Raw genomic sequence first — 17174 nt, 5'->3', positions numbered from 1 at the left:
ATACATGATGGAACCGGGAATTTGCCGTTCTTCAAAAGGTTCATGGGCCAGTCCGCTCCATCTAAATGGTAAGTGGCGATTATCGCCGGTTAAATGCAGCTACCATTCCTGATTGTTACCCAGTCCCGCACATTCAAGACTGTATGCAAGTTTTAGAGGGAAAAGCTATTTTTACAACCCTTGATCTTGAGTGGGCGTATCACCAAGTGCCCGTTAACCCAGCTGAAACTGGGGTTATTACGCCTTTTGGACTATTTGAGTTTCCAGTCACGACTTTTGGCTTATGCAATGCTGCTCAAACTTTACAACGCTTCATGAATCAGGTGTTAATCGGCCTCGACTTTCGTGTACCTTATTTTGATGACATCTTAATCGCCTCCTCTTCAGAGCAAGAACACCTATCACATTTGAGAACAGTTTATGAACGTTTTCAAAAATACGGTGTCAGTCTTAATTTTTACAATTGCGTTTTTGGCCAATCAAGAGTATCCTTTCTTGGTCATGAAATTTCCGCTGATGGCGTTCAACCCCTTCCAGAGTCACCATTATCCGCGATATGTCCGAACCATCTACAGTGAAGGACTTAAGATTATTTCTTGCTATGCTCAATTTTTATCGACGTTTCTTACCTCATGCAGCAACCATACAATCACCTCTGAATTCTTTTTTGGTTGGAAGCAAGAAAAGCGATAAACGCTTTATAACCTGGAACACAGAATCTCGCGAAGAGTTCCAAAAATGCAAAAAGGATTTAATTTCAGCAACAAATCTGCAGTATCCTTCCACATCTAAATCATTATCACTCTACGTTTATAAGGTATTTCTTCCGCTTTCCTAGCGTGTCTTCATGGTGTAGTAGTTCTGCACGCGGTGCCGGTACTCCAGAGGTCTGCGATTCGATTACCGGCGAAAGCAGTTGCTAATTTTTCAATCTCTTTTGCTCCCAAAAAGCCTAATGTCTCTACAATGACACCCGAACTGAAAGGGGTGTTGGATGAGGATTCTCCACACCTAAGATTTGGCGATTGGGTTCTCTAAAAATACCAGTCGCCCTTTAAAAAGGGGAGTATATAAGATATTTCTCCCGCTTTCCTAGCCTGCCTTCGTGGTGTAGTGGTTTTGCACGCTGGGCCGGTACTCCAGAGGTCCGCGGTTCGATTCTCGGCGAAGGAGTTGCATATTTTTCATCTCTTCTGCTTCCAAAAAATAACCTCATTTCTCTACATGTTGACGCATCAACAACAGGTATAGGAGCAGTTTTACAACAGAAAGATGAAGAATTAAGGAGACACATATTTTTCTAAAAAACTCTCACCAGCACAAACCAGATACAGCACTTACGATTGCGAATTATTAGCAATTTATGAAGCTGTCAAATATTTTCAATATATGCTAGAGGGACGCATTTTCATGATCTTCACAGATCACAAACCCTTAACCTATGCTTTTCAACAGAATAAAACTTCTCGTCAAATGAGACACCTAGAATTCATAGGGCAATTTTCAACAGCTATCCGTTATATTGAGGGTTTGCAGAATATTGTTGCAGACACTTTGTCTCGTATTGAAGAACTAGCCGTTCCTTCGCCAGTAAAGTTTGCTGCCCTTGCGGATGAACAACACCGAGATTCAAAACTACAAACCCTCTTGAAAAGCAAATCTTCCACCAATCTCAACTTGCAGTCTAAGCAGCTGTCGACTGGAAAATCACTTTATTGTGATGTTCAGGATTCAAGATTTCGACCTTATCTTCCCTCCGGATTTCGCCATGCCATTTTTAGTCAGTTACATCGTCTGTCACATCCTGGCATCAAGGCTTTGAGGAAACTGATACAGAAACGTTTCGTATAACCTAGCATGCAAAAGGACATAGCCAACTGGACACATTCGTGCTTGGAGGGCCAAAGATCTAAAATTGTCAGACACACCACCAGCCAACTTAAAAATTTTAATTTGCCCTCATCTCGCTTCAATCACGTGCACCTCGACTTGGTCGGGCACTTATATTTATTAATAATAATATAATACATGAATACAATTAATTATTATGTATACATTTTTCTTACCTTGGATGAAGCAAATTTATCATTTACTTCATCAAAGTCGACCCTTTCTAATTTTTCTCTTTCCACACTTAAAAATGCTAGATGACTTAGGGGATCTTGTCCCATTGCTGAATGTAAATATGTGAAAATTTATTTTAATTTGCTAAACGAACATTCATAGTTAGCATTTGATAATGAAGTAGTAAGTAGTATTTGAAGTGCGACTCTTAGGCTTAGAAAAACATTTACTCTATAGATCTGTAGTGGAGTTTTAAGTTCCGTTTCTTTTCTACTGCGGAGTAATGTCATGCAGTCACATTCACTGCTCAAAACAGTTAGGGGATTAGGGGTTAGGATTTTTCAATTATGGCAAAGCACACGAGGGCTATCTACCTAAAGGGATGGATGTCTTCATGGAGGACTTTCTAAGGGAAACTGGCTCGTATACACGTTACACATGGGGAAAACCACGAAAACGCCCATGCAGCCAGCCCGTTTGCGGGATTCGAACCTCAGACCGAACTACCAGTGTTCAGCGTCTTTACCGCTCGGCCGCTGGTGGGCACAATTAGGGGATATTGTGGGTTTGGTATGAAATAACCATATAATGGACAACCTTTTTGAACAAAAGGAAATAGAAGAGATTATAAAGGAAAATTATAACGTTTACAAGTTGGAAATAAGCGAATTTAGTCTGTGACGTCGAAATCTATGAGTTTTAGATAAGGAGTAAGGAGCGACCTGCAGTATTCCTTTTGTAATAGAGATTAAAAACAATTGACATGCATTGAATGCTTCGTAGCAGTAAATATACGATGTCTCAGCAAGATGACTTAGTTGAATCGGTAGCCAGGAAGGCCATCAGTCGTTTACAGGAGAGTCAAACGCAATCCATTGTAGCGGAAGCGTTAGGATTTTCCCAAAAAATGTCATTCCCAGATTGTGCAATCAGATTTTGGAAACTGGCTATGTTTGAGAAATTCGGGACAAGGTCGTGTTAGCGTTTTAAAATAAAAAGCGGAAAATATACGTGCATTTCATTTAAAAAAATAAAAATATATCTCTACTTTGGAAAAATAAAGTGGTAATGTACTTCAAACATTTATTACACATTTTATCAGACAAATCAAGAAAATAAATGATTAATTATATTACAATAGTTATTAATTTTAAATATATTTTCCAGAAATCGATCAAAATGAAAACTGAAATTTTCCAGAAAATCTTGTTTGGAGACCATTTGGCGCCCCTGTACGAGCGGCGCCCAGGGCATCATGCACCCCCTTGCCCCCCCCCTCGCTACGCCACTGGTGAGGGCAGCAGTTTTAGCTTTTGCCATACATCAGAAAAATCAAAGATCCAGCGCTGCCTAGAACCACCAAATTTTGAATAATGTCATCTCCAACCAAACATGGGTACTTAGAGGCCCAAATTTTGAATTTGTTTTATCATCTGTTTAAAGTTCTGTAAAACATAAGTGAATTTTTAATTAACAAACTCAACGATTTCAAAGCGAGTGTTAGCAATACGGAAAAAAATATTTCTATCTTCAGCGCACAAGATTGTGTGTCAGAAATTCTAAAGATACGCTGTTTTTAAATATTTTGTGATATTGCTGTTGAATATGTATTTTAAGTGTGAAGAACATGATATTTAATCGATAAAGATAATGCACAAAACAAAAAAAAATGCCCTCTTTAAGCATTATATAAAAAAAGAAAGCCTTCATTTTTTTATTTTATTTGTTTGTTTGTTTATTTTATTTTCCTTTAATTTGAACTACAGTTCTTATTTCTGTTACTTCATCATTGCAAGCTTTTCAAAGTCAATTAATTGACTAGGGATGGTGACGAAAATACCTGTGGTTTGTTGCAGCATTAAGAACCACTGAAATAGAATCAAAAACATTGAGGAAGGATTTTTAAAATGAGATATAGCATATTACAAAACTTTTGCTTCATTCTTCTTGTGTAAAATTTGTCCGAATTTCGAATCCTGTGAAAGGGCTGGCTGCATGGGTGTTTTCGTGGTTTTCCCTATGTGTAATGTGTATACAAGCCAGTTTTCCTTAGAAAGCCTTTCACAAAGGCATCCCTCCCCTTAGGCAGATAGCCCTCAAGGCTTTGCTGTAATTAAATAACCTAACCTAACCTTGTGTAAAATTTTCCGTTGAACAAGATTTGAAGATTTGTCTTGTTGTATCCATATTTAAACTGCTCCGGAACTGTACAACTGGTTTCATTTTACTATCATTTCTGATTGTCGGATGAATTAAATTAATCAGAATATTAGTTTTTCTATTCTTTATCAAGGCTGGAATGTAAGCATGTAGTACATGACTTCATTTTTTCCAAGTTGTTCTATTGTTTATAGCAAAACAGTAAAATGAATTGGTTAATATTAAAAAATTTCACAATTTTGAATTTTTTTGCTGAAGGAAACTCATTTTGATACTGATTTTGATATAAAAAAACATGCTTTAAAATGTTTCATATTGCCAATTCTAATATAAACTTTATGAAAATACACTTTTAAAAAATATATTTCTTGCTAAGAAATTTAAAAAAAAAAAAAAAAAAACCTAATTTTAGAAAGATTGAAATGTGAAGAAGGAAAATATAACATTATACACAGAGCAGCAACACGGAAATAAAAAATGTTCTAGTGGCTATTAAATTACTTGTGATACTCTTAATTATATTCAGTATGAAAATGTCATTTCAAATATATTCTATTTCTTCTATACCATCAAATAAATAACATTTTATGTAAATCAAAAGATCTAAATACATCTTAATTAAGGACTGTGTTATGAAATATTAATTATTTATATCAGAGACAAAAAATAACTTCTGTTTTCAATGGCATTGCAGATTCCATTACTCAGCGCATTATTCATACTGATAGAATTGAAAAGTCTTTGGGTGATGTTCAGATGATTCGAGTAGGTATTTCATTCTTATATGATTTCAAATATTTAACACATTTTGGTTGAAATTGTCATACCAAAAGCATAATTACTCATCATGATTAATTTCTCATGTCTGTTAATAGGGATCTATTTAATTCAATAGAACTTGCTAAATAGGTAATTTATATTACTGTGATAACATTACTATAAATAACTTTTCTTCATCAACTGCAGTTATTAAATCTAAAATTTTTGGAGTTAATTATTCTACATACTGCTATATTGTATAAAATCTAGGTTGATTAAAATTTCAGATAATTAACAAATTAAATTGTAAAATGTATTATTAGTTTAATTCTTTATTCTTAGTTTAATATGAGTAATATTGTGACAGTAATTACTCTGAAGCTCGTAAATTTAGTTTAGCCAACTTGTTAGTGAATAGTATATTTGCACAAATAAATGCATATAAATATGTTTATTGCAATAAATTTAGAATGCAAATTTATGCATTTAGCTTCATTCTCTGCAGAAAAAGCAGGCATCTGTAATTATAAGTCCAATGTATAGTTTTAAATGTATTTCAAATAATTAATCTGCAAGATGCTTTGTGGTTCAGCAAGTGCTTTTACTTTGTGTTTGCATTATGAAATGTTTCTTTTGTGTATTGTTTTCAAGAATGAAATCAAATGTTTTAATTTTTTCTCTTGTATTTTAAATAAGAAAATTCTTTTTTGAAATTTTTATATCTATAGCTCTGTGATATCAAAATTCTATCACTGATTTTATTGCTGTTATTCTGTCACTGATATTATTGCTGTTTTTAATACAGATTATTTCACTTAAGTTATCATTATTATTTATTTTACCCTATTGCAGCGAAGATTGTCTAAAATTAATGCGATGATTTATGCTATGGAAAGTGTTTCATATTTTACTGCAGCTTTGATTGATACTACTGAAAACCCAGACATAGAATTAGAATGTGCAATCACTAAAGTAAGTTGCTTTCTTTTCTTTTGCCACTGTCTGTTTTTAGCATTACACTCTTTTACAATTAGGGAATTTGATATAAAATATATATTTCTGTATAGGTATTTAACTCTGAAGGGACTTTGTACTGCCTTAGAGAGCTAATGAGTGCTCTTGGATCATCCAGTCTAATGAAAGAACATCAATTAGAAAGACTTTATAGAGATGCTCAAGGCTTGGCTGTATTTGATGTATGTATTTTTGTATTTTTTTATTAATAAATGTGTATGTATAAGCTTTTTATTTAACTTAAAATTGTTAAAAAATTATTAAAAGTTATTAAAGTTAAATCATTAATAATAAATTTTGATTTTATAGAGCAGTGGTGGCGAAACTTTTTGGGGCCACGTGCCCAAAATTCAACCGAAATCCGCATGTTTATAGCAAAGTGCCAACACTTCAATTAAGGGAGTTTGGCTTAGCAAAACAACACACACTCTTCCTAAGACTTAAAGAGAAAAAAACAAAGAGAGAGTTTTCAACAAATTTAAAAAAAAACTTTTTAATTAGAGGAAATAGATTGGTTTTGCGTAATTAATGGGACTTTTGCTGTCGTATGCATACTGATATTTCGTCAAATCTTGGGCCATACTTCCTTAATTTGAGCTCAACACGTGCAGCACTCAGGTTATCTGTTAGTCTGTTTCTTGTGTCACATTTGATATAATTCAAAGCTGAAAATAGCTTAATTTAGAAGTCAAACAACAAAAACAGCTTAATTTAAAAGTCAAACAACAAAAACAGCTTAATTTAAAAGTCAAACAACAAAAACAGCTGTCACTCATAAGATGATCCAAACAAATTAAGAATAGCACCTCCAAAGGTTTTCATTGATTTAAACTTATTTCGCAGAGAATTCCACGCTTTAAGGATTTCATTTTCATAACTATTAATTGTGCTGTCCTGTGTGATCTCTTTACACTTCGTCTTCTGAAGTGTTGTACACAGATAAGAGAATTTTCTTTTCCACATAGAGCTTTCTTTGAATTCGAATAGCTCAATTTCCAGATTTTCAAGTTCTAACCATTATAAGCAGGAAAGATCAAGTTCTTCAAACTTAGATTTATCCGGAGAAGTAAGAAAGCACATGATTGTTTACATCTAACGGAACTGTAGAAATCTAGTCTACAGAAATCTGTCATTAAAATTTTCCTTTGTAGCTGCTATGATGTTTGAAAATTCCTTGTAGATTTCTTCATGACTTGAAGGATTGTCTGCAAATTGTGCAGAATTTTCTAGACACAGCTTTAGATTTGGAAAATATTTCATCTGCCCACTTGTAAGATCTCTTTCAAAAACGTGCAGTTTTCTTTAAAATGTTTTAATATCGCAAAACATCCTTTCTGCCATTTTCCCCAGGCCTTGTAGTTGCTTGTTCAGTACATTGAAGTGTTGTGTAAAATCTGTAAAAAAACATGACATTGTTAAGCCAGACTATATCAGCGAGCTGTGGGTAATCTTGCCCTTTTTCATTCACAAATAGCCTAATTTCATCCAAGCAGCTTACAAATCTCTCTGAAACCCGTCCTCTGCTCAACCATCAGACATTATTTTACATAAGCAAAGTGTTATGTTGTGCTTGAACCTCATCAAGAAGTGCTTGAAACTGTCGACAATTAAGAACTTGAGCCATGATGTAATTCACCATTTTGGTGACATCTTTGAGAACATCTCCTAATATTTTGCAGCTGTCCTTGGCACAAAGAACTTCTTGGTGAATGAGGCAATGAAACTGCATAACCTGATGTTTTTCTTCTTTAACAAAGAACTGTATGAAACCAAATGTTGTTCCCAACATGCAAAGCGCACCATCACTAGTAATTGAAACTACTTTTTCTGGTCTTATGTCCTGTTGCAAAAAAGCCTCCACCACAGCATGATAAATATCTATTCCTTGTGATCTTTTGGGCAAAGATGCCAATTTAACCAGCTCTTCTCTCATTGTACCACCAACAGCATAGCACAAAATTATTGCTAGCCTTGCATGGTTATTTATATCTGTGCTTTCATCCAACCACATTGAGTAACAGGTTGCCTTTTCTAAGTCACTGGTGAGCTGCTGACCAATATCACTTGCCATCAGCAGGACTTGATCTTTAACAGTATTTATGCTAAGTGGCATCTTAGCGATGTGTTGTTTAATGTTGTCTTTATTTGGAAAGTCATGAAGAGGAATTACCTCTTTGATCAAGTCCCCATCGGAAAGCTGTTTACTATGTTTTGCCAGGCACAATGAAATTTGAAAGCTGGCCATTGTTAGATGGTTTGTTTTAGAAAGATAATTGCAAAAACCAACTTTCTGGTAATTATAATTCCTTAATTTCCCTTCAATAAACACCTTCCGTTCAGCTTCATCAAGTTCGGCAACAATCTTGTGGTTGCTGTTAAAGTGCTGTCTGACATTAGATGTGTGATGCACAACACTTTCCCCGCACAGAATGCATAATGCTTTGTGTTCAATAACTTCAAATGATACTGTTCAAGTCTCTTGAAATGATTTTCCTCTATCAATGTTTAATTTTGCCTTTTTGCTGGAGTCATTGTGATATCTGGTGACTGTTTGGCGATCAACAGAGCGTGCTTGGCGCAGGTAGCTCTTTTCCGAGAAGGGTTAATGTATTTATTAAGAGTTGCATGTTAGCCTTGGAAGAGGAAGGTAGTAGATTGTACTATGCGGTAGGAGCGACGTACTGCTCTGAGTAACTATTATATTATGCTTTGATTTATATGTTTAATAAATGTTTGTTTCATCTTGCTAAATGGTGCCTTATTAAACCACGAAGTCATCACAACACGCTCTCTTACGAGAAAACCAGAGAGGTTAGAAGCTTAGAGCGTTGAAAACGGAAGAGGCGTAAAGTTAAGCCTAACTAACGAAAGAAGTGTTCATTTGCAAAAGAGAGTAAAAACGTGAGAATTATTTAACCGAGAGTTTGAAAGGCTTGATTCTAAAGGAAAATAGAAGAAAATGTTCAAAAACGCAAAGAAAGAGGATTTAGTAACAGTCCTATTGGAAATTTGCGAAGAAGCATCCCCAGATTTGAAGCTGGTAGAACTGAAACACAAACTCCAGAATAGCAAGGAATACATCGAAGATGCTGATTTCGTGAAAGAAATTCTGATTACTACAGTGGAGAATAGAAAAAGAAAAGAAGAAATGGAAAGAATGCAAATGGAAGAAGAAAGAATAAGAACAGAAAGAGAACACGAAATAGAACTAGCGAAGATTCGAGCAACTCAGAATGAAGGAAGTAGAAGTCCAACACCTTTAATCCAAAACACAGAACGAGAAACCGAAATTTCCCTGGACAAGTTGATCAAAGGAGTAGAAACACTGACTATACCAGTACCGAAGAGAGCAGAAGAATGGAATATATTTTTCGATTCTATCGAAAGAGCATTTAAGCACAAGAAGGTTCCCGAAGAATACAAATCAGAAATATTATTGAAATTAATTGGAGAAAAAGCTTCAAATGTTCTTGTTTATATAAAGGAGGAAGATCTGCAAAATTACAAAAAAGTGAAAACTCTTGTTCTGAAGGAATATCAACCTACTCCTCAAACCTGTTTAGAAAACTTCAGGAGAACTAAACGTTATTCCGGCGAAACGCATATCCAGTTCGCTTCAAGACTAACAGCTACATGGGACTATTACTGCAAGTCAAGAGAAGTAAAGGATTTTGAAACACTCAATGAGCTAATTATTTCCGATAAATTATTCCAAGCATTAGATGAAGAAACAGCTGCACACGTCGCAATACACCAAGGAAATAAATGGCTGAAGCCTCAAGAATTAGCTACAGAATGTGATATTTATTTCACGGCCAAAGGAAAATCTTTTGACGAAATTCGAAATGGAATTAAGCGATCACCGAGATTCCTGGATACAACATGTGCACAAGACAAATATATTCCGCCACCCATGAGAAAAGAATATCCAAAACACGAAAGATCTCACGCGAGAAGAAAAGAATGTTATATTTGTGGAAATTATCAACACATCGCAAGAGATTGCCCAGACAAAAGAAGAAAGAACGGAACTGCAGTAAATAAGAAGGGAAAGGATGATTCCAAAACTCAAAAAAATTCAAACAGAACATCAAAAGAAGAAGCCATTGTAGCTAAAGTAGACTCATCCCATCTACGATCCGAATTCGCAGAACGCATCGTTCAACCACTGCAAAAAGTAGATATTTTTATTAACTCTGAGAAAATCGAAGCTATCGTAGACTCTGGAACGCAGATAACGATCGTACATTCATCGCTCATTCCAAATTTAGAGGGGAGAGAAGGAGGTAAATTATTGCTAACACCTGCTTTCGGACAACCAATTGAAGCAAATGTTTGCCGTGTACCTATTTACCATAAAGATCATGGAAGCAATATATTTAATTTTGTGGATACATTAATTGCAGTGACTGATAAGCTAAATGTGCCTTGCCTAATAACTCCAGAAATATACGAACTGTTAATTAATCCTGCGGCAGAAGAACCAAATGCAGAAAGAAATAATTACGGAAGCGAAAACTAACAAACTTTATTCGCCAATGCACAGTCAAACGACAGCGTCGATTCCCCCCCCTCATGCTTAGGGAGGAGAAAAACGAAGAGGAGGAAGGGGAGAAGGCGAGTGTTTATGTAAACACAGATTTATCGTCTGCTGAATGCCTTCGCGAAGAGCAAGCTAACTGTCCGTCGCTGAGAGAAGCATGGAAGCTAGCAATAGAAAAAAAAGGAAATTATTTATTTATTGATCATCTTTTACATCACCAAGAAAAAATATTAGGACAGACTGTTTTTCAGTTAGTGCTTCTGCTTAGTAGAAGAGCGCAAGTGTTGGAATTAGCACATAGTTCCATTTTCGGTGCACATCTTGGAATAAGAAAAACAAAGGAGCGAATACGATATTCATTTTATTGGCCTGGATTAGCACAAGATGTCGAAACCTTTTGTAAAACGTGCAAAGATTGTCGGTTGAAAAGATCAGAAAAGCGATCTGACAAGTTTCCCATCACACCGGTCAGAAGGCCAGGATTACCTTTCGAAACAGTTAACATCGACGTTATTGGACCTATTGAACCTCCCTCTGCTAGGAAACATAAATATGTGTTATGTCTGGTAGATCAACATTCTCGATGGCCAGAAGCCATTCCACTGAGAAGTTTGACAGCAAAAGCCACTTGCGATGCGCTTTTGGAGATTTTCATGAGAACAGGAATCCCTAATACTATAGCTAGTGACAACAGAAGTAACTTTGTTTCAAAATTAACTAAAGAATTCCAGAAAAGACTAGGTTCTCTACACCTGCTTACAGTGCTTCAAATGGATTAGTAGAAAGATGGAACAAGTCCTTCAAGCAAATGTTACATCATGCCATCAGGACTGATCCTTCGAATTGGGATAAGCACATCCCATACCTGCTCTTTGCATACAGAGAAGTACCAAACTGCACCACGGGTGTCTCACCATTTCAGCTGATGTATGGAAGACAACCAAGAGGTCCTTTAGCAGTACTGAAGTCTTCATGGTCAGGAGAAATACCTATACCACCTAATCTAAGTGAATCGGCAGTGGATTACTTACAACTTTTAAAAATAAGGTTAGAACAAGCATCCGAACAAGCCAATTTAATTGCAAGTGATAAACAACAAAAATATGCTGAGTACTTTAATCGGAGATCAATACCAAAAAATTTCAAAATAGGAGAACAAGTTTATTTACTCATACCAGATTCAAATAACAAACTCTATGCACGATGGACTGGTCCAGGAGAAATCGGGAATCATTGCCCACCTCATTCCTATAAAGTAAAACTACCTGATGGAAAGATCAAACATGTTCATGCAAATAAAATTAGAAAATTCCAAGCTAGTGTCAATGCAGTTGGAGTGATATTTGAAAATGAAGAAGAATTTGGAGAAATTATAACTTTACCAGAAAAAGATCTCTCGACCCCCCTGGAAGATTTTAAAATAGATGCAAATCTGAATTTAGAAAATTTGAATCCGCAGCAGAAAAGAAAATTGATAGCTCTTTTCAACAAACACCGAGCACTATTCACCGGAAAGCTGAAAATAGCTAAAGTTGAAGCTCATAAAATTAGATTAATACCCAATATGGAGAGGAAGAAACCTTACATTTATAGGATTCCTGAAGCATTGAAACCCAAGGTCGATGAAGAAGTAGAAGAATTATTGAAATCGGGACTAATAGAAGAAAGTAATGCAGATATAGCTCATCCAGTAGTTTGTGTAAGCAAAAAAAAAAATGGAGATATCAGATTGTGCTTAGATTATCGAGCTTTGAATGAAGTGACGAGGCCAGATGACTTTCCTATGCAAAACGCCATTGATTTAATGTACAGTATAGGAAGAGCCAACGTCATAACAACTTTGGATTTGCTGAAAGGATATTGGGCAATTCCCATGGAGGAACAAAGTAAAGAGTACACATCCTTCAAAACTCATCGAGGTCAATATCAGTTTAAAGTGCTACCCTTTGGATTAAGGAACGCAGCAGCAACTTTTCAGAGAGTAATGAATAACGCGCTGAAAGAATTTCAACAATTTTCAAGAGCCTATATTGATGACATAGCTATATTTTCCACGGATTTCGACACTCATCTCCAACATCTGGATAAAGTTTTTACCAAATTAGAGTCACTTGGATTTATTATCAATTCGAAGAAATGTTCGTTTGCAAAACCTCAAATTAAATATTTAGGACACATTATTGGATCAGGAAAACATCAACCAGATCCCGAGAAAATAGAGGCAATCAAGAAGCTGGAAACGCCGAAAACGAAAAGAGATCTTAAAAGTCTGTTAGGATTGTGTAATTATTATCGCGATTATATCCCAGGGTATGCAGAGATCGCCTACCCACTCACAGAACTCACGAAAAATAAACAACCGGAAATACTCGAATGGAAAGAAATTCATGAGTCAACATTTCAACAACTGAAGGAATGATTAGCGATGTCAACGGAGCTGATCACCCCAACACTGCAGGATCCATTTGTCATTCATTCTGATGCATCCCAAATCGGAATAGGTGCATGTTTATCACAGCAAAGGGGAGAGAAGCAATTTCCCATCTGCTACGCGAGCAAGAAATTATCGAAACCTCAACAGAGCTGGCCGACTATAGAGCGTGAAGCTTATGCTATAGTATGGGCCTTGAAGAAGTTTGAACCTTGGATATTCAGTTCATCAGTGAAAATTGTCACTGATCATAATCCTCTAGCCTTTATAGTGAGAAATGCTCCACAATCGTCCAAATTACAACGATGGGCCATAGCTTTGCAGAAATATAATCTCGAAATAGGACATTGCCCTGGAAAAAAACTGTCAAACGCGGATGCATTATCCAGACTTCCCACTTGTGAACTTTAAACATTAATTTACTGTTCATCTTCACGAACATTTTGTATAGTTAGTGATTAGATGGTTTTTCTTTGCTTTTCATAATCATTTTACAATTTTGTGCAAATAAGATGTTTATGTAATTTGAAATAGATAGAGAAATTATTGGATAACAAATATTGGAGGTAAGTGGTAAATTTAGATATTTGTCTCCCAAGGATTTAAATCATGCTGCAGCATCATTAATTATAAAGAATGTTAAGAATATAATTATATATATATATAGGAAACTTAATAATTTTACTGTCATCATTGGAATAATACTACCGTATATTTTAACATGTTTATAAAAGAAAATATCAACTTGGTTTCTTTGAATTAAGAATTGATAAATTGTTACAATAATAATAAGGTTCGGAACAAGTGAAGTTAAAAATGAGTTATCTATGCTTATATATAAAAATGTGTTATTTATGTTTATATATGTTTATGTAGTAAATTGAGGTGCAATTGGAGGTATTATATTGCAAATGTCTATAGTAATTGAGATTTGAAAATTAGGATAGAATGTATAAAAGTATATGTAGTTTTTTTTTTTTTTCTTTTTCTTTTTCACGTTGATCGCAAACAGTTGCTTGATTTTAGTTTCCAGATTGCTGATTGATTTGTAAATAATATCAGCAACAATCTTACGACGGGGGTGTGATATCTGGCGACTGTTTGGCGATCAACAGAGCGTGCTTGGCGCAGGTAGCTCTTTTCCGAGAAGGGTTAATGTATTTATTAAGAGTTGCATGTTAGCCTCGGAAGAGGAAGGTAGTAGATTGTACTATGCGGTAGGAGCGACGTACTGCTCTGAGTAACTATTATATTATGCTTTGAATTATATATTTAATAAATGTTTGTTTCGTCTTGCTAAATGGTGCCTTATTAAACCACGAAGTCATCACAGTCATTTGTGAGGGTTCAAGACCTGGAATATAGGAAAGCACAAAATTTAATAATGAAGCATTAAATATAAAATGATCATATACTGAAAAGAGGTAACATTTTAGCCAATAGTAAGGAATTGGATTTTCACGAATCAACAATCTATGGCTACAGATTCAAATATGAACAGAGAACAGCAGTAACCATTAACCCAGACATCTCTTTCCTAAACTTCTAACTGTAGATTTCATATGCTCCTTTTTGGCTTATTTTGGCTGAGCACATGTGAATAAACTTGGTTTCCCTACTAAGCTTTCGTGTTTTGCTATATTATCGAATTGCGTGTTTTTACATTATATTTGTACATTCTGTTTAAGATATTAAATCAGAATTATTCATAAGTTACCTCAAAATGCTCATTCTGAAGACTGGAATCTAACAATGGAAGTATTAAAACTCACCGACAGCCTGCAATAAACTTGAATTCGTTTAGCAAACATTAGCTGCTTCAACTTTGGTGTGTTCTTTGCCATGTAATAAGTAATATGTTTGGCTCAAACAACTGAAATGTCATAAATTCTGTCAATAAATATGTATATCATTTCTATGGCGATATATGAAAATCTTATACCTAGGCTTAGGCCCAGTGGCATTATGTGATAAATAAGTGAAACGTTCAAGAACAGACTAATTTAAATTCCATAGTATCATTTATTGTGATTATTTATTAAGGAAGTAATATTTTAGTCACGTGCCAGTTGATGAGGAACCGTGGCACGCGGGCCATAGGTTCGACATTACTGTTATAGAGGAACTTGTTTGTATGTCTGTTAATTTTCTCTTTTTACCTAGGGGATGAAAATGCAACAATTCTGTACCTACCATTTTAAATGGCCTTTAAATTTAATTTTAATCAGCCTTATGCTTTTGACATAAAATCCTACTTTTTCTGAAATAACATGATGATTTAATTTCAATAGTTATGGGGTTGATGCAGTAAAAAAGAGTTTAATTATATAGTTTGGGATTATTTAATGTAGCTTTTATTTATCTTTTTGATAAGTGGAACCCTTGTACAAAGGGTTCCACTTATCAAAAAGATGAAACTTATCAAAAAGATGTTCCACTTATCAAAAATGAGGTGATTGATTTGAATCACCTCATTAAGAGATTTTTTATCATTGCAGATATACTTATAATATCTTATACTATATGGGTAAAAATTGAATTCTCATGTCAGGTTCAGCATCAGGTCAGTTTTGCGATATTAATTTTTTGTTGCCACATAAGCTGAGTCGGCACATTTTGCACTATAAACTGCACTGGAATTCCACTAGCACCATTAATTAAAATTTTTCTTGCAACAATGAAATCAGGTGTCATTTCAATAAAAACTTTTTATTCTTCTGCTGACATGTTCAAAGGTTGTGCATTAATAATAAATGGGTTTTGAATCCTCAGTTCATTCTAATATTTAATATGCCGTTCATTTGAAAAGTATGGATTAAAAGTTTCACTCAGAGCTTTTTGGTGCTGTATCATTTCTTCAGTAAATATCCTGTTTCAACCCCTTCCTTCTGAAAAGCCTTTTATTGTTGGTAAGCAGTCAATATCATTGGAGAGTACACAGATTGTCCAAAACTATATCACCTTCTTGAAAGCAAGAATTTTTTCTTATAGCAGTAAATACATTTACTTGTTTGCCCTAAAAGGTTAAATTAAGTTCATTGATCTTTGCAAAAATGTTGCTTAAATAAGCAATGTTGCTTAAATAAGTCATGCCACCCTGTTAAGCAAGAAATGGCTTCTTTTTACTATTATGTATTTCGTGCGCTCAAAGTTTGCTCCTCAGAATCTTTGCTTACCAATGAACTTAATTATTTGAGAGCAGTTGCTATTGACTGAGGATTTTCTCCCGTGATCATTGATAAAGCCGTTAAAAAATTTTCAGATTCCCATCAAAGAAGACATTCCACTGTTAGAAATAATATTAATGACCTTGTAGTGCTTCCATTTTATCCTTCTGTTAGTTATAAAGTTGCACGGATTCTCCAGAAATTCAATTTTCATGTCATATACTCCCCTATAAATAAAATTCACAGTTCGATTCTAAAAAATTGCATTTCTGACTTTAATTCTTGGGGAATTTATAGTATATCGGGTCAGTGTGGCTTGAGATATATTGGCCAAACAAAAAGAGCGTTAAAGTTTCGTATCAAGGAACATGAATCCTATGTCCGAAAAGGCGAAATTAACAAGTCTTCAATAGCATATCATAGTTGGAAATTTAATCATAATTTTGACTTTGGTTATACAAAAATTATCCAAAAGGTTTCTTCCGTTGGTGAATTGGATTTTCTTGAGGCATTTCATATTCACAAGGATTTAACATGTTTAGTGAATGATTTTAAGTCCAATCAAGTCCCCTCTAATGCCTTTAAAATTCTATTATCATAATTCTTTATTATTTTTGCAGATAGATGGCGTTGCCTCCTCGTGTTTGGTATTACCGGAGGGTATAAAAAACCGTTACAGAGGTTGCTCTCCTTTTATTCGAGGTTCAGTCTTGGTGTATGAAGGTGCAGTTGCCCCTCACTCCCTATTTTTTGACTTCCTTGATTTGTTTGCGTTTTAGCCTATGTATTATATGTTTGATCAGATAGCCTGGCTCAGTAAAAGTAGGCAGCCAGTGTAATGTGATTCAAAATCCGGTCACGACCACGTGTTTCTAAGACTCCTTTGCCAATGCTTTATTTTTCTTCTTTTTTCCCTTTCTAGTAATTTCGTTCTCCTGATGAGGAGGGACCTTTAGCTGCCCTCGAAATCGATTTAGTGTTTTAACATATGTAATATAACATATGCTAAATACAAGGTTGTTTTTGCGATTTTAAT

General features: G+C 34.9%; 1 protein-coding gene across 2 annotated transcripts in view; it reads left to right on the top strand.

Moving 5' to 3' along the window:
- Positions 1-17174, top strand: part of LOC118195501 (complex I assembly factor ACAD9, mitochondrial-like) — a 150875-nt gene that overhangs the window by 96302 nt on the left and 37399 nt on the right. For both annotated transcript variants that reach the window (XM_035366827.2, XM_035366826.2), the window contains exons 12-14: positions 4919-4989; positions 5836-5955; positions 6051-6179. In XM_035366827.2, coding sequence (XP_035222718.1) covers positions 4919-4989; positions 5836-5955; positions 6051-6179 — 320 coding nt within the window. The remainder of the gene's footprint in view (positions 1-4918; positions 4990-5835; positions 5956-6050; positions 6180-17174) is intronic.

Source organism: Stegodyphus dumicola, chromosome 1 (genome assembly GCF_044657685.1).
Source record: "Stegodyphus dumicola isolate Sdum_Otavi_A_Nest chromosome 1, ASM4465768v1".
In the NCBI taxonomy this organism is placed as follows: domain Eukaryota; kingdom Metazoa; phylum Arthropoda; class Arachnida; order Araneae; family Eresidae; genus Stegodyphus; species Stegodyphus dumicola.
Note: the sequence above shows the minus strand (reverse complement) of the source record. Positions and strands in the feature narration are given on the sequence as shown.